The sequence below is a fragment of the Ochotona princeps genome, chromosome 2, assembly GCF_030435755.1.
Source record: "Ochotona princeps isolate mOchPri1 chromosome 2, mOchPri1.hap1, whole genome shotgun sequence".
NCBI classification, from domain to species: Eukaryota; Metazoa; Chordata; class Mammalia; order Lagomorpha; family Ochotonidae; genus Ochotona; species Ochotona princeps.
In genome coordinates, this window is record NC_080833.1 from 50998331 (window position 1) to 51022484 (window position 24154).

Consider the following 24154-nt stretch of genomic DNA (forward strand, 5'->3'; position numbering starts at 1 on the left):
AAATTCGTAAACATGTGCCATGTAACGTTTCACCCTGCCTCACTCAAGGACCAAACTTCTTTTGAAGGGCAGGGCAACAGAGATCTTCACCCATGGGTTCATTCCCCCAGATAGCCAGAGCTGGGACTGGCTAGAGTGAAGCCAGGAGCTTCATCTGAATCTTGTACCCGAGAACTTAGCCTCTACTCGATGCCTCCCAGGGCACATATGGCTGGGCACAGGAAGCTGTTAATGTACTCAGATTCATTCCCAGGGTAATGTAAGATAGGGGTGTCTCCAAAGATGGCTCAACCCACTGCGCCAAAACACTTCCCTGCCCCCCCATTGTTATGGGGGATGGGCCTCCACTTGGAATACTTCCATACCATGTTGAAGAGCCTTGGTTCAAGTCCCAGCTGTTCTCTTGCCGCCAGAGCTTCCTGCCATCGCACCCCGTGAGAAGTAGCAGTGATGGTCAAGTACTTGGATCACTGCTGTCTCAGGAGCCAAAATGGAATTCCTGGCTAAGGCACTAATTGTACATGGTTTGGACAGTAAACCAGTAAGTGAAAAAAATCTGCGGGCCTGGTGCAATAGCCTAGTGGAAAAGGTCCTCACCTTGCATGTACCGGGATCCCATATGGGCTTTGGTTCTAATCCTGGCGGCCCTGCTTCCCATCTAGCTGCCTGCTTGTGGCCTGGGAAAGCACTCCAGGTCATGCCAAAGCTTTAGGACACTGCACTCACGTGGGAGACCTGAAAGAGGTGCCTGGTTGTTGGCTTCGGATCAGCACAGTTTCAGCTGTTGTGGCTGCTTGGGGAGTGAATCATCAGATGGAAGATCTTCCTCTCTGTCTCCTCCTCTCTGTATATCTGCCTTTCCAATAAAAATTACTCAATCTTATAACATGGTAATAACCATGTGTGTAGCCTGAATGCTGCTGTGGGTGCTCCACAGAAGGATCCTGCCTCACTCCTTTGACTTCCCTTACCTTCCTTCACAACAGTTTCAGTTACTTTTTAAATGGATGATTTTTTTTTTCAAAGAATCATTTTAGTTGAAAAGCAAGGTGACAGATCTTCCATCTGTTGGTTCACTCCCTCAAGTAGCTGCAATTGCCTGGACTAAGCCAGTCTGAAGCTGGGAGCCCAGAACTCCGAGTCTCACCAGTGCAGGGGCCAGGCACCTTCTGCTGTTTTCCCAGGGCATGAAGCAGAAAGCTAGATTAAAAGAAGAGCAGCTGGGGCTGGAGCTGCACTCCGGTGCTGGTGCTGGTGCTGGAGCTGTGAGTGGTGCTATAACTCATGATCCGCAAAACCAGCTCTGAGCGAATGGCTTTCTAAAGTCTGTATCAGGACCTGTGTTGTAGAATAACAGGTGCCAACATCCCATCTGGGTACCAGTTCATGTCCCAGCTGTTCCACTTCCTACATAACTTCTGCTAATGGTATGGGGAAAGCAGCCAAGGAGGGGCTAAGTGTTTGAGCCCCTGCACCTACTTTGGAGATCCAGATAAAACTTCTGGCTTTTGGTTTTGATTTGGCCCAACTGTGGATGTTGCAGCCATCTGGGGAGTGAGCAAGTATTCGGAAGATTTCCCTCACTCCTTTGTATCTTACTTTCCAATAAACAAATCTTTTTTTAATCATCTACATATATTTTGTCTGATAAACTGTTAATGTGAGCAGCAGTAATGTTCTCCCTTCAATGCAATATCAAATAAAAACTTGCGAATTATAGGGGAGCAAATATTTCAAGTCTTTTTATAAATGTGCTTTGTATACTGGGGACATGATAGTCAGTTCGCCTAGGCAAGGAAGCGATGTTGACTGACTCATTAGAAGATGGAAAGCGGGCCCGGCGGTGTGGCCTAGCGGCTAAAGTCCTCGCCTTGAAAGCCCCGGGATTCCATATGGGCGCCGGTTCTGATCCCGGCAGCTCCACTTCCCATCCAGCTCCCTGCTTGTGGCCTGGGAAAGCAGTTGAGGACGGCCCGATGCATTGGGACACTGCACCCACGTGGGAGACCCAGAAGAGGTTCCTGGTTCCTGGCTTCTGATCGGCGCATTGGCCTGTTGCGGCTCACTTGGGGAGTGAATCATCGGACGGAAGATCTTCCTCTCTGGCTCTCCTCCTCTGTGTATATCTGGCTGTAATAAAATGAATAAATCTTTATAAAAAAGAAGATGGAAAGCAGAACAGTTTGAACAACTCTCCTGGCCAAGCTTTGCAGCATGTTCCTGGGTTTGTGGATGTACTAAGGTGGACTTGGTCAGCCCAGTAGACCTTGGAAAGATTTTCTCAACCATGGAGCAGTGATACCAACAACTTTCCAGAATTGTCAAAACTACTCAAATAACACCTTCAGAACACTCTTCCTTACATGATAGTCTCAAGGGGTCATCAAAGGGCTGTCTTCCAGGGCCGGCAGGATAGCTCTGTGGCTACATCCTTGCTTTGCAACTATCGGGATCCCATATGGATGCTCGTTTGAGTCCTAGCTACTTTACTTCCCACTCAGATCCTGTTTGTGGCCTGGGAAGGTAGTGGAGGATGACCAAAAGCCTTAGGATCCTGTACCAATGTGGGAGGACCCAGAGGAGGCTCCTGGCTCCTGGCTGCAGATAAGCTCAGCTCTGGCCATTGCAGTCACTTGGGGTATGAACCAGTGGATGGAAGATCTCTGTATCCTCTCTGTGAATCTCCCTTTCCAATAAAATAAATAAATCTTAAAAAATAAATAAAAGACTTTCCCCCGTCCCTGGATGTTGATATAGCTTGACAGCAAGGAGGGGCCCCTTTCCCCTTCTCTCCTATGAACACAAGAAAAAGCAAAAACCTGAAGCATGTGTCCCACCCAGCTTCCTTCATACCCTAATCAGACCCACGGGCATGCATCCCTCTCAAATATGTAAACAATATTAAAACTTAAAAATGTGCTTTGTTACACATAATTTGAAAGACAGTGGGAGAGAGAAAATTCCCTCAAATGCCAGGGCTGGGCCAGGTCAAAGCCAGCAGCCTCAACCCTGGTCTTCCAGGTGGGTTGCACAGATCAAATTACTTGTATCATCACTTGCTGCCTCCCAGGATGCAGACTAGCAGGAAGCAGGAATTGGGAGTGGAGCTGGGACCCAAACCCAGGTACTCTGATATGGGATGCAGGTGCCCCAAGAGGTGTCTTAACCCCTGTGCCAAATGGGTTTGGCTGTGATGCTGGCAGTGGCCTACTGATTGGCACTGGCCCACTTTGCCCTCATTAGGGCAGGCTAGAGCAAGGCCTTCTGAGGGCACTTATGCCACAGCAAGACCTGGTCTTGCTGGGCCTTGATGTGTCTCATGTGAGACACGGGCATGGGGAGTGGCACAGGCCCCTGATGACATGGATGTGCCGGGTGGCCAGGCAGGGTGGTGGCCCAGGCTTAGGTTAAGGCCAAAAGAGCCTGGGCTGAGAGCCTTGGCAGCAGCACGTGAGCCTTCAGGCCTTGTGGATCTGCCTGACAGCTTCTAAGGAAGAAAATGCTGTTAGAAAAACGTTTTGTTGTAATGTTGATTCAATTTTGTACATGGTTAAACTCTTTCAGCTTGAAGTTCTTAGAATGAGAGCAACTATAACAGCCTTACACTGGAACTCCAAAGAAGCTGCAAAGCCAGTAACACTTAAAGTATGAATATAGCTTCTCCATGATGTTTTTGCTGGAATTTAATGGCTGCTCACAGCATGTTTATGCTCCTAATCACAGCAGAACAGGCTCTTTCAATTCTGCCTGCCTTTCAGAGAGATCTGCTTCTTGCGCGGCAATTCCCTCTCAATCACCAGGAAGCCTGCCATTCCCCAGGTGCCAAGGCAGAAGTAATTCAGACGAGAAGAGGCAGTGACCTAGAATATGCCCAGTGCAAGCTTTCAGCGGATCCTCTCCAAATTATAACACACAGTTATGGAGTATTTCACCTGGTGGTTAAGACTGTGGAGTCCCACGCTGGAGTGCTTGGGTCAGTTGTGGCTCTGGCTCCTGCTGATAGCCCCCAACACCCTCAGATAGAGGAGGCAGCCATTGAGTAACTTCCATCTGCTGGCTGACACCCCCAAAATGCCTGTAATAACCAGTGATGGGCCAGAATGAAGTTGGGATCCTGGAACTTCATCCAGGTGTCCCACATGAGTGGTAAGGACCCAGGCACTTAAGCCACCACCTGCTGCCTCCAAAGTTGCCAGCCAGCTAAGCAGGAAGCTGGACTTGGGAGCAGAAGCAGGACTTGAGCTCAGACATTCCAAGGTGCTACACCACAATGCCTACGCAAGAATTCAGATTCTAATTAGGCAAACTTTAACTTTTCTTTTCAGATTTATTAATTTTTGTTGAAAAGGGAGATTTTATTGAAAAAGCAGATCCTTCTGCTGGTTCACTCTCTAAATAGCCACAACACAATGGCTAGAACTGAACCGATCTGAAGCCAGGAGCCAGGAGCTACTTCCACGTTTCCTATATGAGTGTAGGATTCCATGATTTTGGGTCATCCTCTGCTGCTTTCCCAGGCCACAAACAGGGAGCTGGAAGGGAAATAGAGCAGCTGGGGCATGAACCGGTGCCCTAATGGGATCCTGACATTTGCAGGGGGAGGATTAGCCAATCGAGCCATCACACCAGTCCCTAGGCAAACTTTAACTTAAAAAATTGTATGTGTTCAAGAGACAACCTACACAGGTTAAAACATTAAGCCAAAGCAAATATTGAAGAAAAAAAAAGTTCTTCAAAATGCAGCGTGAATGAGGACAAGGGAGATACAGAGTGATCTTCTGTTTGCTGGTTCACTCCCCAAAGGCTCAAAGTAGCCAGGCTGGGCCAGGCCAAAACTGGGCGCATCCTAGTCTCTGTGCACGCATTGGCAAATGCCCAAGTACTGCAGCCACCATCCACAGGTGCCAGAGACGTTAAGGAGATGCTCCTGGGTCTCTCCGTTCCTTTGTTTCACTTCCCTAGCCAACCTCCCTGGATGGCAGCAGATCCCCTGGTGGCCTCTGCACCCTTCGCTCAGCCTGGTCCATTCGCTTCTGTCCACCCGTGATGCTCATCTTCCCATCCTAGCTGCAAATTCCTTCCACAGGTCCTCTCTGAGCCCTGGCTCAGTGCTCAGGACCACCGTGCCCTTTTGCTGATGGTAAAGGCTGCGCTGATTGACTGTGTGTGAGACAGTAGGATACCAGCCCGTGCTTCTTCAGTGTTGTCTCTGGACAAGATTGGCCCTCGTCTGGCAAGTTGGCCACACAAAATGCTTCCAGCCAAGGGGAGTCTGACAGTGACAAATTGCCAGTCTCCATGGCTAGCACTTAACAAAGTAGATCCTTGAAAATGCACAGGCCGGGGCCCGGCGGCGTGGTCTAGCGGCTAAAGTCCTCGCCTTGAAAGCCCCGGGATCCCATATGGGCGCCGGTTCTAGTCCCGGCAGCTCCACTTCCCATCCAGCTCCCTGCTTGTGGCCTGGGAAAGCAGTTGAGGACGGCCCAATGCATTGGGACACTGCACCCGCGTGGGAGACCTGGAGGAGGTTCCAGGTTCCCGGCATCGGATCGGCGCGCATCGGCCCGTTGCGGCTCACTTGGGGAGTGAATCATCGGACGGAAGATCTTCCTCTCTGTCTCTCCTCCTCTGTGTATATCTGGCTGTAATAAAATGAATAAATCTTTAAAAAAAAAAAAAAAAAGAAAATGCACAGGCCGGGGCTTGGCAGCATGGCCTAGTGGCTAAGGTCCTCGCGTTGATCCCATATGGCCGCTGGTTCTAATCCTGGCAGCTCCACTTTCTCTCTGTCTCTCCTCCTCTCAGTATATCTGACTAGGTAATAAAATGAATAAATCTTAAAAAAAAAAAAAAAAATGGGCCCGACGGCGTGGCCTAGTGGCTAAAGTCCTCGCCTTGAACGCACCGGGATCCCATATGGACACTGGTTCTAATTCCGGCAGCTCCACTTCCCATCCAGCTCCCTGCTTGTGGCCTGGGAAAGCAGGAGAGGACGGCCCAAAGATTTGGGACCCTGCATCCGCGTGGGAGACCCGGAAGAGGTTCCTGGTCCCGGCATCGGATCGGCGCGCATCGGCCCATTGCGGCTCACTTGGGGAGTGAATCATCGGACGGAAGATCTTCCTCTCTGTCTCTCCTCCTCTGTATATCTGACTTTGTAATAAAATGAATAAATCTTAAAAAAAAAAAAAAGAAAAAGAAAATGCACAGGCCAAGCTCTGGGCCGTACCCCCAGTCTGGTAGTGATGGTGTGGGGTGACTGTTTTTTTGCTGCCGACCCTAAGACAGACATGGGGTCATGACTGTATCTTATGGAAGGAGAACAAGAAACTAAAGTCAGATCAGCTCCAAGTCAAGTGGCCTGGCAGAGAGTGTCTGAGTCTGTGGTTCTTCTGTGATTGCTGTGTCACCAGCCTCTTCAAACATTTTTTCAAAAATACTTTATCTAGGGCCCGGCTCCATGGCCTAGTGGCTAAAGTCCTCGCCTTGAACGCACCGGGATCTCGTATGGGCACCGGTTCTTGTCCCGGCATCTCTACTTCCCATCCAGCTCCCTGCTTGTGGCCTGGGAAGGCAGTTGAGGACAGCCCACAGCCTTGGGACCCTGCACCCATGTGGGAGACCCGGAAGAGGTTGCTTGTTCCCGGCTTCTGGCTTCAGATTGGTGCGCACTGGCCGTTGCGGCTCACTTGGGACTTGAATCATCAGACGGAAGATCTTCATGTCTCTCCTCCTCTCTGTATATCTGACTTTGTAATAAAAAATAAATAAATCTTGGGCCCAGCGCCATAGCCTAGTGGCTAAAGCCCTCACCCTGCACGCCCCGGGATTCCATATGGGCGCCGGTTCTAATCCCGGCAGCTCCACTTCCCATCCAGCTCCCTGCTTGTGGCCTGGGAAAGCAGTCGAGGATGGCCCAATGCATTGGGACACTGCACCCGCGAGGGAGACCTGGAAGAGGTTCCTGGTTCCCGGCTTCTGATCGGCGCATTGGCCCGTTGCGGCTCACTTGGGGAGTGAATCATCGGACGGAAGATCTTCCTCTCTGTCTCTCCTCCTCTCTGTGTATCCAACTTTGTAATAAAAATAAATAAATCTTTAAAAATAAATAAATAAATAAATCTTAAAAAAAAAACCAAAAAAATCAAGTAAATGAATAAATACTTTTTTTAAAAAAAAATACTTTAGTACTTCTATATAGCAAGCATAAAATGTAGTGCTTTGGAATGTTTCAATATACCATTTTGATCTAAAATTTCTCATTGTGTTTTAACCAGAGGATGTTTAACATAAATTGCTTATGCTATAAATTTCTTTAAAAAAAGTTTAAATTTCATTTTTGATATTGTTTACGTAGTTGAGAATGATACATGCCCATATGGGTTTCTGATTAGGGTGGTGAGGATCGAGGTATAAAGGTGGGTGGGAAAAATGTTCCAAATTTGTTTTCCTGTTTCTGCAGGGTGGGGAAGTAGAGGGGGCTGCTCCTTGTTGTCATATTACACAGACACCTGGGGATAGGGACTGTCCTTTGATGACGCATTAAAAGCCCCGATGTGGGGAACAGTGTTCCGAGGTTATTACTTGAGTGGTTTTGATAATTTTGAGAAATTGTTGGTTTCAGTGCTCCATGGTTGAAAAAATCTTTCCAAGGTCTATTGACTGACCAAGTCCACCTTAGTGCATCTACAAACCCAGGGACATGCTGCAAAGCTTGGCTAGGAGAGTGGTACAACCCGCACTGCCTTTCATCTACCGAGGAGGCACTTGGTGTCCTGTGCTGACACAGACGATCTAGGCTGTCTCCTCCTCTGGGCATGCTGTCCATCGCACAGAACCAAAAACTGAGGAAGCCGTCTTGACATTTGCAGTCCAAGGTTGGACTAAGTATATTGTGATTTTCTCTGTGGCCGGGGTTTGAGTCCAAGAGTCTAGTTTGGGAGTCTCCCAAGAAACCTTACCTAGAGTGACCCCATACACAGCTCTTGTGTGCAGCAGCGAGTGCAGGGTCAGATTCAGCCTGTCACCTGTACTGGCCAATGCACATACTAGATAGATGCAGCTGTTCTGTCGGCCATGCACCCAGCCCTGATTCTCATGTTTACTGATGGGTGCTGCAGTCTAGCCCATCCCAGCCTGGCACAGGCCTGCTCTTCATACACACCAGCAGGAGCTGTGGTCTAGTCAGAGGGATCTACAGTAACTTCCGCCGTGCCTGTCTCTAGCCCCAGTCTGCATGTGCCTACCTGTGTTGCGGCCAAGTGGGGAAGTTCCCCAGGTTCCCGTACCATGTCTGCTCCTGCTCCCAGATCTTACGTGTGCTGATCTGTGCCATAGCCTTACTTGGCATGGTCTGCCCTCAGTCCCAGCCTTTGCATATGCTGACAGGCGCTGCAGCCTGTGCCAGCCCTGCCTCCTCTTAGGCCTGGCTGCCATGAGTGTCACAGGAATTCTGTGATCAAGCCTGGCTCAGCTTGTCACCACTCCCAGCTCTCACACAAACCAGTGGGTGCTGTAGTCTCATAAAGGTGAGCCCAAAGAAGCCCCTACAGAATCTGCTCCCAGATCTGGTTTTCTCGCATTTTGCTGAGTACTGCAGCCCAATCTGATGTGGCCCACCCTCTGCCTCGACACGGGCGGGTACTGTGGCCTAGCCAGGCAGGCATGCCAGCCACGCATGCCCCTCAACTCAGGTCTCCCAAGTGGGTTGGTGCTTTAGCTTGACCCGGACATGCCCTCCGGTTTCCCTCCTCTAAGTCACTGGGTTTCAGTTCTTTGTCTCCCTGTGAGTGCAGTGGCCAGGTTTGTGGAAAATTTGAGAAGTCATTCCTGCCATATCAAACATGCCCTCAGCCACTCCACTCCACCATGTCCCCAAACTCCCTTCCCTGGGCAACCTGCAGCCCCACACGAGAGGGTGCTAGGGTAGCATGTCTTGGCCTAGTGTTTCTGGCCTTCCTCACATATCTTTTAAAAAATTCTGGCACACTTGTATAATTAACATAAATTTGGCATAAGCCAGGTCGAGTGCCTGCCAGCTATTGGCTGCTTTTCTCTCAGCAGTATAAGACTTGCCTAGATCAAGGCAACTTAGGCTATGCCTACAGCTGGGGAATAACCATCTACTAACAAAACATCTTAACTCAGTCCTTATCTAATTGTCTTGGCAAGACCTTCCAGAATAATATTCAATAATAATAAAGCCAGGCACTTTCTTGTATCTGATTTTATCAGAAATATTTCTAACATTAATGTGTTAAACATTAAACATACACAGCCTTAAATGTTTTCCTATGAGCTCCGTTCTGCCATCTGTTGGCAGTGCGAGGTATCGTGTTCACTGGAGATGGCCCTTTAGGAAATACTCCCCTTAGTTGTTCCAGGACTTATGATGTGCTGATGTCCCAACCAGATCATTGTAGTGGAAAATACTGTAAGTTGAAAATGTATTTATTACAGTTTTCAGCATAGCTTAGCACACAGCACACCAGGGAGTGTGATGTGCACTCGTGTGGGACTCACCTGTTGAGCACTGAGTGAGGCTTGCACCACACATCGCAGCCCAGGAGAACAATATTCACAGTTCAAGGGATGGTTACCGCTGCACGTGTGCCACTTTCACATCACGGTAAATCAAAAATTGTGACATCCAGCCATTGTTAAGAGGAACACTGCCTGTGTGTTTATTGAGAGGTGGTAATGGATAGCTGTGTCCCTCCAAAATGTGCATGCCAAAGCCCTAGCATGATGGCCTTCTGGGGTGGGCGTGCTCTGCAAGGTAACTGGGCTTAAATCAGCTCGGGAGAGTAGGGCATTCCTGAGGGCCAAGAGTCCTATAGAGATGAGCACTTCCTGCTGCAGTCAGCTGGGTGCTGGGTGGAGCCAAAAGAGCCCTTCTGGTGCCAGGAGGACCGCATGGCCCCTGTCCCACCCTTTTAGCCTGGCTTGATCTTTACTCAATGCAACTGTGTCTCAGGCCTCCCTCAATTATGTGGTTTTGCTCCCTTCTCTGCCCTGACCGTGCCAAGCCACTGCTGTTGCCTGAAATGCCGTGTTTCTCCATGTATCCCCATCGAGTCCTCCAGGGACCCTGCCAGATTTGCACACTGGGCATCTCACAGGCACTGATTCACTTAAGGACTGACTGCCTTGAGATGCAGAGCCTGGATCCAGGAATCTGTCAGGGCCACATGAGACCGCACTTTCTGCAAGGCAGGTGGCCAGGGGACGCACTGTGTGCACGGAAGCAGCCTGGGTGCATGCGGAAGGACACTTCTTGCCAGCTAGCTGCTGAAAGCAGGCTGCTCCAGGCCACCCCAAGCACACTCACCTTGACTAGGGCCATCCAGAGCATGAGACACCGAGGCTGCCATGCACTGCCAAGTGAAATGAATGAGAAACGAATGAGAGGAGTATTCCTTGCTCATGTATTGAGTCTGGAAGAAGCGGTCCACAGCAGACATAATGACTGTATGGTGTAGGGAACCTGAGGGTCTTCTGACTTGCTGTCCTGTCATTCCTAGAGCATGGGCCTCATCTTCATAGCTCAAGGTCAGTTGCAACTAAACATTCACACTAGTGCAAAGGAGAAATGCATTGCCTTTCCCTCTAGATGTGGGACCCAGAGTTTGTATCCATCGCCACTCAAGCCTTATAAGAACTTAGTCACATAGTCCCATCAAGCTCCAAGGGTTGCTGGAAAGTGGTGTCTGTGTCCTGGGTACCAAGCTAACAGTTGAGAATTCTTTCACCAATGTGAAAGGGTTGAATGATTATCAAAGGACCCTGATATCACCATTTTCCTGTCATTCATCTAATTTTAATTTTAAATTTTATTTCTTTTCTATTTAAAAGGCAGAGTTAGAGAGAGAGACCGAAAGATAGAGCGAGTGAGATCTTCCAGTTTACTGGTTCACTCCCCAAATGGCTGCCAATGGCAGGTGCTGGGCCAGGCCATAGCCAGGAGCCTCTCCCAGGTGGGTGCGGGGGCCCATGCACCTGGGCCATCCTCTGCTGCTTTCCCAGATCATTAGCAGGAAGCTGCAGTGGAAGTGGAGTAGCTGGGACTCCAACTGGTGCTCGTATGGGATGCCAGTGCCACAGGCAGAGGCTTAGCCTGTTACGTCATGGCATCAGTCCAACTCATTTTTTTTTTGTTTGTTTATTTTGAGTTAATTTATTGATTCAGAAACTAGAATTACAGAGAAAAAGGGACAGATCATGAGAAAGAGAGATCTTCCATTTATTGTTTCATTCCCCAGATGGCACCAGCAGATGGAGCTTGGCTAGGCTGAAGCCAGGATCCAGGAGCCAGGATCTTCTTCCATGTCTTGCATGGGGGTGGCAGGGCCCCCAGAACTAGGACCATATTCTGTTACTTTTCCCAGCCCACTGGGATGCTGGTATTGCAGGCTGTGCCTTTGCTGGCTACATCACAATACTGGCCCCTGACATCCATTTTGACCTCTCACTCCTGCTAGGCTGAAGCTGGGTGCTGGCAATTCCGCCAGGCCCCTCACTTGGACTGGAGGACCCCAGCCACTCGCGTCATCTCCCCTGCATCTGCAGGTCTGCATTGGCAGGAAGCTGGAGTCGGGAGCCAGAACTGGGAATGGAGCCTGGGTACTTGGATATGGGAAGCAGGTGTCTTCAACACTAGACTAAACACTTACTTTGTTAAATACGGTTTTCTGAATCCATGACATTGATAAATAAGGGCTTTGGATTTTCTAAGGGTCTGGGGAAACAGACACCTCAAGCTACAACGTAACAACACACAGGCCTCCTAACTGCCTCTCAAATTCCTTCCTCCTGTCCCTGGTCCCATTGTCCTTGAAATTGAAGCGGTGCTAAAGCTCTCCAGCACCTGACAGCCTATTCCTTTCTGCATGCCACATTTCAATACCTGCTGTCAAACTAGGATCTACAGATCCTGTGGCTTAACTCAAAAGCTACCTCCTCTATGAAGTCTTCCTGACTCCCTTTGCTCAAGTCAGCCTCTACCACAATGCTCAGACTTGGGTCACTCATTTGTTACATACTTGTAGTTAACCACAGTCTGTCTCCTTCTCCAGACTAAGCACTCTGGAGGATCTCTCAAAAGCTGGAGTGTCCTAAAATGTAAATTGGGGGCCAGCACGATGACTTCATTGGCTACATGCTTGCCTGCAAGCACCAGCATCCCAGATGGATACTGGTTTGTGTTCCGGCTGCTCCACTTCCCATCCAGCTCCCTGCTTGTGGCATGGGAAAGCACTCAAGGATGACCCAAGTGTTTGGGACCCTGCATTTATATGGAGACTTGGAAGAAGCTTCTGGCTCCTGGGTTTGGATCAGCTCAGCTCTGGCTGTTACAGCCATTTGGGGAGTGAACGAGCAGTTAGAAGATCTTTCCCTCTCTGTCTTCTTCTCTCTGTAAAATCTCTTTCCAATAAAAATAAATAAATCTTACAAAAAGAATGAAAATGTAAATTGGAAGCTCTTCTTCCAAGATTTGTTTATCTGAAAGTCAGGATTTACAGAGAGTGAGAAAGAGAGACTGAGAGATCTTCCACTCACTGATTCACTTAGCAAATGGCCGCAATAACCTGAACAGGGCTGATCTGAAGCCAGGAGCCAGGAGCCTCTTCTGGGCCTCCCATGTGACTGAAGGGTCCAAGGGCTTGAGCCCCTCTGCCCCCACCCCACTGCTTTCCCAGGCACATTATCAGGGAACAGGATCAGAGGTAAAATAGGATACCAGTGACATGAACCAACACCCACATGGGATGCTGACAAGCCACTGTGCAGGCTCCTTGCAAGTTTTGGCATAAATTTCTGGGAAAAGCTTATTTTTTTTTTCTATAGGAGGCTAAAGATGCTTTCAAAAAGCCTCTGGAGGACACTGTGCGCAGCTGCAGCTGGCACCGTGGAGGGTGGCTTCAGCTTGGACTGAGGGGCTCCGGCAACGGAAAGCTGGCCCCGGGGCGCATCTGGAGCAGAAGGTGCAGATCACCACGGTGAACGCGCAGGAGCAGCTGCAGAGGATGATGAACAAGCGCTTCCGCAAGTGCATCGGGGAGCCCGGGGCTAGCTGGACAGCTGGGAGCAGAAGTGGCTCGCCAAGTACATGGCCGCGGCATGGACGTCTGGAACCCCGTGTCGCGCACCTACAACTAACTCACTTTCCAATAAAAATAAAAATAAAACCTTAAAAAAGAAAAGTCCCAAACATGGTAACCTAGTGGCTGAAGTCCTCACCTTGCACACGCTGGGATCCCATATGGACCCCGTGTTCGTGTCCCGGTGGTCCCACTTTCCATCCAAATCCCTGCTTGTGGCCTGGGAAAAGCAGTCCAAGACAGCCCAAAGCCTTGGGATCCTGCACCCACATAAGAGACCTGGAAGAGACTCTTGGCTCCTGGCTTTGGATCAGCTCAGCTCTGGCTATTGTGACCACTTAAGGAGTGAATCAGCAAATGGAAGAGCTTCCCTCTCTGTCTCTCCTCCTCTCTGTCTATCCGCCTTTCCAATAAAAATAAATAAATCTCAAATAAATAAAGATAAATTAAAAAAAGAGAATATATATACACACACGTACACTGGGCACCTGTGCTATTGTAGTAGACACCTGTGGAGGAGCGACACTTTGGCATAGTGGATTAAGTCACTGTCTGCAGTGCTGGCATCCCATGTAGGTACTGGTTGGAGTCCCAGCTGCTCCATTTCCCAACCCTGCTCCTTGCTAATAAGTCTGGAAAAGCAGCCCAAGTGCTTGGACCCCTGCACCCAGGTGCGAGACCTAAATGAAGTTGCTGGCTCCTGCCACCAGCATGACCTAGCCCTGACCTCTGCGGCCATTTGGTGAGTGAACAAGAGGATGGAACATCTCTATCTCTCTGTCTCTCCCAACTCTGTAATTCTCTTAAACAAACAAACAAACAAGTAAAAGGTCAGACCTGCTGAATGGATCCTGTTGCTGAGGGCGATGACAGGCAGAGCAAGGGTGCTTGCTTCTGTCACCCTACTTGGGCTCAGGCACTTCACTGGAAAGGATTGGTAATGAGGGATGAGATTATGTGCTCACATCCAAAACCCAAGATTGAAAGGAAATTGTTGGGTCTGGCGCGATAGCGTAGTGGTTAAAGTCCTTACCTTGAACACGCTGGGATCCCATATGGGCGCCGGCTCTAATCCCAGCAGTCCTGCTTCTTATCCAGCTCCCTGCCTGTGGCCTGGGAAAGCAGTTGAGGATGGGCCAAAGCTTTGGGACCCTGCACCTGTGCGGGAGACTCAGAAGAGCTCCTGGCTCCTGGCTTCGGATTGGCTCAGCTCTGGCCACTGTGGCCATTTGGGGAGTGAATCATTGGACAGAAGATCTTCCTCTCTGTCTCTCCTCCTCTCTGTATATCTGCCTTTCCAATAAAAATAAATAAATCTTAAAAAAAAAAAAAGGAAATTACTGAGTCTCACAAAGATTGGAAAGACTTTTCCATTATGATGAATAGCTGTCTTCAAACTCTAAGCAAACTAGTTTGCCTTCTCTGATAAACTTTTTTCTCTTTTTCCTTAAAGACGTACTTTGTTTTTATACAGGAAGAAGGAGAGAAAGAAAGATTTTTCGTTTGCTGATTTACTTCCCAGGGGCTGCAGCAACCAGAGGTGAGTTGATCCAAAGTCAGAAGCCTCTTTTGGTTCCCCCATGCCTATGGGGCTTTGGGCCATCCCTTACTGCTTTCCCAGGTCAAAAGCAGGGAGCTGGATGGGAAGTGGAGATGTCGGGATAAGAACCGGCGCCCATAAGGGATCCTGGCACATGCAAAACAAGGATTTAGCCACTAGGTTATCACACCGGTCCAATAATTGTTCTTTTTTTTTTTTTTTTTTTTAAACTGGAAAGGCAGATATACAGGGAGGAGGAGAGACAGAGGAGAAGATCTTCCTGGGAGTGAACTGAAGCCATGGATGATCCCAAGCCAGGAGCCAGGAGGTTCTTCCAGGTCTCCCACGCAGGTGCAGGGTCCCAAGGCTTTGGCCCGTGTTCAACTGCTTTGCCAGGCCACAAGCAGGGAGCTGGATGGAAGTGGAGCTGCCGGGATTAGAACCGGCGGCCATATGGGATCCTGGCGCCGGGTTCGAGGTTAGAACTTTCTCTGCTACTCTATCATGCCGAGCCCGATAACTGTTCTTAATAGTTGGAGTCAAGTGAGTTTTTTTTTTCTTTCTTTCTAATGTGGTCCAATGAAAGTTGTCACCCTCATGTAAGATGCGGAAATAGGTCCTAAACCAGTAATATAGAAAAGTCCCACTCCGCGTTATCACCCCAACACACACACATACAGTAAGCAGAATGGCAAAGAAAATCCGCACTGCTGATTTTCCTGAACCAAGGTAAGGAGAAACGCAGCCGTTTCAAGACAAGACAGCACTCAAGACAAGAGAGGCAGCATTTTAATACACCAACCACCAGGAGAGGTCGCAGCCTCTACACGGCAGGCGGGCTGAGCTGCTGACCAGCTCCCAGGCCATTTGCGTGTGTCCCCGCGGTTTGAGAAGCGCTGAGCAAGAACGTGGATTAATGCAGAGGTCTGCGCTTGGGTAGTGTTTTAAGGGCACCCACTGAAAGTACCTTTTAGCTCATGCTGAGCTCCAGTTTCTCCACGCCTGAACAGCGTCAGTTCGTGTTCCAGCCCTGGGCACCCCCAGCTTCTCTTGTAAGTTACAACAGCAGAAAGCCTTCCTGTAGGTGGCCTTTATACAATTGGATTATCAATTGGATCCCAACACTTCCATCAGCTGATTCTTGCGTCGAACCCACAGGATGTAGGTTGTAAGATTATTTCTGTTTTTAAAGGTGATGAAACAGAGAGGGTTTGGGGGAGGAGGGAGTGGTGTCTAGGGAAGTTTCATGAGGCACCCAAGGGGTACCAGGTACCCCAGCCAATATGGAAGGCTCACCAACTTTGTGGTGCTTCTTCCTAAGGTTTTTTTGTTTTGTTTTGTTTTGTTTTTTTTTAATTAGAGGTTTTAAGGAAGAACACATTCCTGGGCGTGACCTGCTGAACTTGAACCATGCTGCACCGGCCCCAGGGAACACGGAAGGTTAGGAAAGAAGTGTTGGTGGAGAGCAGTGTCAGGGAGGCCCTGCCCAATCTCCCACGGCTCAGCAGCCAGAGGACCGGGAGTTTGGGTAGCTGGCTCACAGGGGCTGGGAGAGGAAGCCCCAGGGATTACAGGAGGACACCATCACAGCTGTGGAGGGGAGGTGGTGACGTGCAGGTGACATCCCATTCCTGGGAAGCAGAAAGCTTCATCCTGAGCTGTTTCTTTCCCTGGCTCAGAGGAGCTGGTATTGCTGGCTGTGCAGTGTGCACAGTCAGTCACATGTCCTGGGAGTGAACTGGAGCCGTGGATGATGCGAAAATAACCACGATTGTGCAGCTGGCATCGGGGCCAGCATGTCTCTTCCTACCTTGTTGGAATTGAAGGTTTTCTCTGCCAGGCCCCTCCAAAGCAAGCCCCTCAGTGTAGCGATAGTCCTTGGGCTCACCAGAGGCTGCTCCTCCTCTCCAGACGTGCAGATCCAGTAAGACATAGCTGGATATACGTGCAAAATCACCAAAACCATGCTGCACTTTCAAAGCCCTTGTAGAAAGAATTGCTTTTCTAATTGTGCGCCTGCGCGCCTGCTACACGGGGTTCTAGAGGCAGAGGGCGCTCATGAGCAGTTCAAGGTGGAAGATGTTTAGGATTCTTGGACAACACCAATGTCTAGCCCACACACCCCACCCCGCTCTGCAGTCCAAGTTGGGGTTGGGCTTGGCCTGAGGCACGGGCTACAAAGCATCCTAAAGAGCGGAATATACAACAGGAATGTATGTGCCTATTTGACATAGCTGTTTCTCTGCAGGGGCGGCCGCTGGCTCTGACCCCTGTCCTCTGCGAGGGCGGGCGAGGGAGAGGGTCCGGAGAAGGAGCTTTTGTTCTCCCTCGCTGGTTCTTCTGTGCTCCCTACAGCTCCAGGGACCTGCCCTGCTCCGCGTGGGCTCGCAGAAGCTCTGCTATTTCCACAAGGCCAGGGGATTGCAGCGTGATGGACAAAGCTGTGCGGCCAGCCTGCAGGGGAGGGAGGAGAGAGAAAGCACTGTTAGCCTTGCTGCCGCCCTGCCCAGCTGAGAAGGGACGACTGAGGGTAGAGGGTATGACTGAGGACTTCCTAGGATCCAGATATCCCAAGAGAGGAGGAGAGTCAAGTGATGTGGAGGTTTGGGGAGCCACCCTCCACCCCCGAAACAGCATTCACTATGGGGACTGCACTGATGCAAACAGAGAAGGGCCGTGTGTGTGTGTGTGTGTGTGTGTGTGTGTGTGTGTGTGTGTGTTTAATTGAAAACCAAGGGATTGGGCCATGGCATGACAGACTGAGCCTCCACCTGCAGTGCCAGCAACTGATGTGGGTACTAGTCTTAATGCCAGTGCTCCACTTCAAACCCAGCTCTCTGCCGACGTGCCCGGGAAAGCAGTGAAGGATGGTCCAAATTCTTGGTCCATCTTCGGGAGAGCTGGAAGAAGCTCCTGACTTCTGGCTTGAAACCGGCACAGCACAGGATGCTGCAGGCATTTGGGGTGTAATGGTGGATGGAAGAACCTTCTCTATCCTTCCTTCTCTCTGTTACTCTGCCTTTCAAATAAAAATAAATATATCTTTTTTTAAAGATTTATTCATTTTATTACAGCCAGATATACACAGAGGAGGAGAGACAGAGAAGAAGATCTTCCGTCCGATGATTCACTCCCCAAGTGAGCCGCAACAGGCCGATGCGCGCCGATCCAAAGCTGGGAACCAGGAACCTCTTTCTGGACCTCCCACGCGGGTGCAGAGTCCCAATGCATTGGGCCGTCCTCAATTGCTTTCCCAGGCCACAAGCAGGGAGCTGGATGGGAAGTGGAGCTGCCGGGATCAGAACCAGAGCCCATATGGGATCCCAGGGCTTTCAGGGCAAGGACTTTAGCCGCTAGGCCACGCCGCCAGCCCCAAATAAATATATCTTTAAAAGTGAAAATCAGAGAAGGGAAAGTAACTCTTCCTGTTGTATCCACAGACCTAACTAAAAGTTAATATTTGAGTAGATTTCTTTCTAATCTGTTCTCCTATGCAAATTTATTATTGTTTAAAAATAGAAAAATGACCATGTGCATCAATTTTGAATATCTGTTTTTAAACTTGACACAGCATACCACAAGATTTTTCCTTGCTCTTATGAAGTTATCATGATACATTATTTTTTTTGACCACATATTGTTCCATAATTTACTGTGCATTTTTCACTTCTGTTGGAGAGTTTTGCTCGCAAAAGTTATAAATGTAGTGCAAGAAAGTATCTTTCCATTTTTAATGATTCCCCCAGAGCTGACTCTCAGACACGGTTCGCAGCCTTGAGGGACATGCACACCCATAGCACCTGCTGCATGATGCCATAGTGCTTTTGAAACCAACTACATGACCCCTTCACAGGTTTCCTATTGACTCCAAAATCAAAAAGTCTCCTGCCGTGTTTCCCATTCCTTTCCCAAAACAAATCCTCATTTAAAAATTACTTATTTGAAAGATGGAAAGAGAGACAGAGATAGCTCCTGTCTGCCAGTTGATTGCTGAAATGCCGGCACTACCAGGGTGAACAGACCAAAGCCTGGAGCCAGGAGTCTGTCTCACGTGAGTGGCAGGGAGGCACCTGCTGGGTCCCAGAAAGCAGGTTAACAAGAAACTAGAATCAGGAGCTCAGCAGGGACTTGACTCCAGATATCTGCTATGGGAGGTGTGGGGTTCCCCAAATTAACTCCCTCCCCTGTTTTAACAATAGGCTCTAGCCAAAAAAGGCAGATGATTAAGTTGCTACTTAAGTTAATTTTTTAAAACAAACTTTAATATTTAAAAAATTCGTTTCTTTATTTGGGGCAAAAAAAAAAAAAAAGAGGGGAGCAGGAGAGGGAGCACTCCCATTAGGTGTCAAATGCCTGCCGCAGCCCTCGTTGGGACTGACGGCTGATGCCAGAGACTTGGTCCAGGACTCCTAGGTCCCCAATGGCAGGAACCCAAGTTCCTGAGCCATCGTCTGCTGCCTCCCAGCAGCCCTGGCAGGAAGATGGAATCAAGAGCTGGAGCTGGGACTTGAACCTTGGCACTCCAATGTGGGGCAAGGCATTTTCACTGTTACTCCAAACAGCTTCACCGCCAAGCTCTTCTAAAACGGTTCTTTTTTTTTTTTTTTTAAGACTTATTTATTTTTTATTACAAAGTCAGATATACAGAGAGGAGAGACAGAGAGGAAGATCTTCTGTCCGATGATTTACTCCCCAAGTGAGCACAACGGCCAGTGCTGCGCGGATCCGAAGCCAGAACCCGGGAACCTGGAACCTCTTCCGGGTCTCCCACGTTGGTGCAGGGTCCCAAGGCTTTGGCCTGTCCTCAACTGCTTTCCCAGGCCACAAGCAGGGAGCTGGATGGGAAGTGGAGCTGCTGGGATTGGAACCGGTGCCCATATGGGATCCCAGCGCATTCAAGGTGAGGACTTTAGCCACTAGGCCACGCCGCTGGGCCCCTAAAACGGTTCTAAAGCTGTTCTGACCAGATCGAGACTGGTCAGCGGAGGTGTGTAAGTCTGGTAGGGACACCGAAGAAACTAAAGTCGGGGAACAAGCAGAAACAGAGCAACACATCTGCTGGTCAGATGTGCTTTCCTCATGTCCATTCTCAACATGGTCCTGCCACATCAGAGGCTATCCTGGTACTGTGTCCGCATTCATCCAGACTTCGCCTTCCTGACTCCACCCTCCTGATCTGCCTCCTCCTTCCCACACCTTGTGGATTGCACCTCACAAACCTTTCTTCTCTCCAGATCACATCACCAGTGAGCTTAGTGCACTCGGAGTAGCCAAGTTACCTGATTGAGTGGCACGTTTGGCACATGCCAGCAATGGACAGTCCTGCTGTCTCAAGAAGCTGCCCCTTGCCTAGGGACCCTGACGTCAGCTCTCCATGATCCTTCCCTAGCTGGGGGAGCATGTGCTTGCATAAGGCTTGAGAATGACGAAGAATGGCTTTGGTGCGTGAGCAATCTGCATGCCCACTTACTGTTCTCAACTCTGCTAAGTGCAGCAGTGCTCCCTCTATGGTGACCAGCCTTTTCGCAGGAGCAGGGGAGGCACTCACACGCAGCCCTCTTGCATGTCAGACCCAGGCTATGCCAACATCACGGGATTTAGGTATGGTCTGTTTTGGTGACCCCAACAATGACTTTGGGGCACACTGGGAATCTCAGGACCTAGAGACCCAGCCGGGAGCCTGCTGTCCAGGTGACTCACAGATGACCACATGGAGGGTCAGAGTGGTTAGGTGGCTGCCGCCTCTTCCTGCTTCCTGCCAGAAGAGACCAGTCACGGAGCCTGTATTCAAACTCCTGCATGTTTAATAAGAAGCCCTAGCTTCCAACAGTCATTACTGAACTGTCACAGGGGCTAGCTGCTCTCCTTCTGCTTCCTGACAACACCCATACAGATCTCTCTGCAGGGGGCCCAGTCCCTTCCTCTCAAGTCTTGGGCAACAGCAGTGGGCATGCCTAGGATGGCCCTGGGTCTTGGATGGATAGCCTGGTCCAAATGAAGGGCAGCCTCCTCCTCGCCCCCACAGATCCCATCTGAGCAGTTAGGGAAGCTCTTCTTTCCAGCAGCCTGTCTATTCCCTGATGACCCTGTTGTGCTAGATTTTGAAATCCCCAGGAAATCATCAAGTCTGAAGTTGGTGCTAAGGCACAAAGGTTAGCACAGGTCTCCCAGCCACCCCCCACCCCCAGCAGGGCTGGAGGGGGGGGGGGGCCGCTGCAGCTGAGACTGCTGCAAGCACTGCAGGGCAAGAAAAAGAGCCGAGAGAGAGCTCCCCCCTCCCCCGGTTGAACAGCACAGGATTCTCATACATTTTAGGCTATTAATTATACAGTCATGATTTAGCAGGCTTCTATTGGTGGGTTTGAAGCAAGCAACTTTCAAAAAGTACAAATTGATGAGTTATAGGGGGGTGAATCTTATCAAACACCAGGTACCTCCTTCCTGAGGAGTGGTCTGCCTACGTGACCTGCCAGGTGTCCTGCCAGGTGTCACATAGACTGTCAGGCCTGGAGTTCACATAGCCCCCAGCCAAGCAATTAAGGCAGAATCACAAAAGCAGAAAACATCTAGCTTCTTCAACCCCAACAATGACTTTGGGGCACAGCTGGGAATCTCAGGACCTAGAGACCCAGCTGGGAGCCTGCTGTCCAGATGTGAACACGTGTCACACAGCGGCTTCAATCGCTGCTGGAACAGTATTAGGAAAAGATGTAGCTTAGTGAAAGGTATTGTCCTTCGTCATAGAGAGGACTCACTTCCCTCTTCAAAGCTTTTACTCCTTTTGAATCGTGGGTGCTCCCAGGGCTACACGGGTCGTCCCATGCCTGCTTTGCGATCACCGGCCGCCATGTGCACATGGCGCCCGAACCTGCCTAACTGAACCCCAGGAGCTAACCTCTGAGGTGGGACTCTGGTTTTGTTGGGCAGGTCCAGCTCCTCCTACTGCTCGCTTCGGCTGGAGCTGGGAGGGGAATGGGAAGGGGCGGGTCTTTGAGTCCAGGGATCTTAACTTCCTGTAGCTGCCAGGCTGCAGAAGCACCCCAGGGCTACACGGGTCGTCCCATGCCTGCTTTGTGGGCACCGGCCACCATGTGCACGTGGTGAGCTGCGCCCAGGCAGCCAGTGCTCCATTTGGCGCCAGGCTCTGCCTGCTGGCCGCCCAGCAGGGGAGCTCTGGGATTTTGGTTGTTTGATGTGCTGCTTAGGTAGCTCCATGCTGAACCCACAGTGCGTTGGAGCCGTGAATCCATCCTAAAGATTCCCAATGACAGGTAATCTTCCTCTGAAGAACCTGTAATTACTCAATAATGCTGAGCACTGAATACCAGTTGATTCAAAAGCTCAGACCCCGGGCATGCCCAGCAGGATGTCCCCATTACTTGCCATGATGATGGATCAGCAGAGGGGTCACAGTGGGCAGGGCCATGACATTAACTAGCACTCGAGAACCATATCTGGGGGTGGATTGTATGGGGGTGTGTGGGCCACACCCTGCGGAAATTCCAGCCCCACTGGGTGACTTAGGAGTGGGGATGGTGAAAGTCTAAGCTGGGTGAAATCAAGGAGCCAGAGCAACCACTGGCACGCTTAACACTGGCTGTGATCAGGCCCGGTTGGGGAGTACAGGGGAGACCCTGGCTGGGTGAAGGTTCCCACCAAGGGGCGCACAGGCTGGAATGGGGCTGCGTTCTGGTCGGGACACAGTTGTAGCTTCCCTTGGCACAAGTGTGGACTGCGACTTGGCGCACCGGGCTGGGTCAGATTGCAACATCTTCTGGTGTTCTGGAGGACCAGGGTAGATGTGGGACGGACTAGGCTGGGTTTCAACCCCAACTGAGCCATGTATGTGCTATATGTGGGTATGGTACGAGCCGTGGCTGAGCTGAAACATCCAATAGTAAGAACCAGAATGGGTTGAAGGCCAGTAAAGAAAAGTCGTTACTCCTGCTAGGACAGGAGATGAACTGAGTGGTGCTGGCCCACGGACCCACTGGTATGCGCGAAGCCTAGCATCAGGAGGGGTTCTGAGGGAGGAGCCTGAGCAACTCCTCTGACAGGACACGGATCCTACAAATAAGCGCATGAAGCACGGAAGGAAACAGCCCAGAAAAAATGCACCACTGGCATACATTTGGCATGGGCTGGGGGGTGGACCAGGCTGAGTCAGTTCGCGTCATCCACTGGCAAATCCGAATGCCAGAGCAGAGTGTGGGTCGAGCTAGGTTCGGTTGCGACAAAAGTAGGATACAACACAAAATACCAAGGTGAGGCTGCCTGTGCCAGATGAGACCGCAGCACCCAACCAGTACACGTGAGAATCTGGAAGGGAGGGGCAGAGCTGGCAGGGGAAGAAGGGGTGGTTCCCTTGCTGGATAGCTGCTCCCACTGGAAAGCATGAGCTGGAACCAGACTAGGCAGGGCTGCAACACCTGTGCACCTCATAGGGACCATATCAGGGAAGAGCCAGGATGGGTGGACTATCCCTACTAGTGTTAACAAATCTGGAGGGGGTGAGAGCTGTCGGGGCTTAGTGGTAACAGAAGCTGGCACTAGGGGCCAATACTGTCAAGCCCAACCACAGGGCCACCTGGAGAAAACATAACATCAGAGAGGCACTCAACAACATCCGTGAGAGCTGGACAGTTGAGCTGGTTGGATAGAACTAAGCTCCAATACCCTTCGACATTTACGAGAGCCAAATGGGATGTGGGGCAGACTGAACTAGTCTGCTACACATGCTGGCAAATCAGGGCAGGGGCGGACCTGGTGGGGGTTATTGTGGGTTGCTCCGACTAGGCTGCAGCTCCCACTGGTTTGTGTGATGGCCAAGTATGTCATGAGCAGAACCAGGACGGACTGCAACGCCCATTGGCCCCCGTGGAAGTTGAGGTTCAAGACAGAACCAACCCAGCAATTGCAACCACCAGCTGAGCGGGGAGATGGACTGTGCCGGGTCCTGTACTTGCTAGTACATATAGGATTCTGGTCTGGGAACACCTCAAAGTTTCTTTGGTGACCCCCTCAACCAAAAAAGCAGACTTATAACCTTAACCAAGAAGGGACGGAAGATAGAGCAGGACAGTCAACCATCAGCTATACATTGGCAGCGAAACACTGGACAAGGGGAGACTCTATGATGGACTATGTCAGTCACTGGATTATTCAACAGTCTCATCGTGTCTGGAGTGGCGAGATTGGCAGCAATGCATAACTGGTGAACTACCGGGACCATTTGAGCAAGGATCCCGGAGCATGTCCTACATCTGGGACCTGGGGTGGATGGGAGACTGGGTGGGGCTTCTCCTCAATATTCCCTTTAGCCCTTGTAACTTTTTACCCTAATTAAAAAAAAAAAAGAATCGTGGGTGCTAAGAAAGTATAAGGAGGGGGAGCAGAGTAATGGTGCAGAAGCTGAAATCATTGCCTGTGTGGCTAGCATCCCATATGGGCTCTGGTACACGCTTCTACTGCTCTGCTTCCAATCCAGCTCCCTGCTAATGCGCCTGCAAGTGCA

At 50.2% G+C, this 24154-nt stretch overlaps 1 protein-coding gene and 1 pseudogene across 1 annotated transcript in view; one reads left to right on the forward strand and one right to left on the reverse strand.

Moving 5' to 3' along the window:
• Positions 1-490: 490 nt before the first annotated feature.
• Positions 491-13158, forward strand: LOC131483253 (mitochondrial import inner membrane translocase subunit Tim13-like; annotated as a pseudogene).
• Positions 13159-16180: 3022 nt separating this feature from the next.
• Positions 16181-24154, reverse strand: part of KANK4 (KN motif and ankyrin repeat domains 4) — a 37437-nt gene continuing 29463 nt past the window's right edge. The window contains exon 9 of the mRNA XM_004588814.2: positions 16181-17094. Within this exon, the coding sequence (XP_004588871.2) occupies positions 16990-17094 (105 nt within the window). The 3' untranslated portion in view covers positions 16181-16989. The remainder of the gene's footprint in view (positions 17095-24154) is intronic.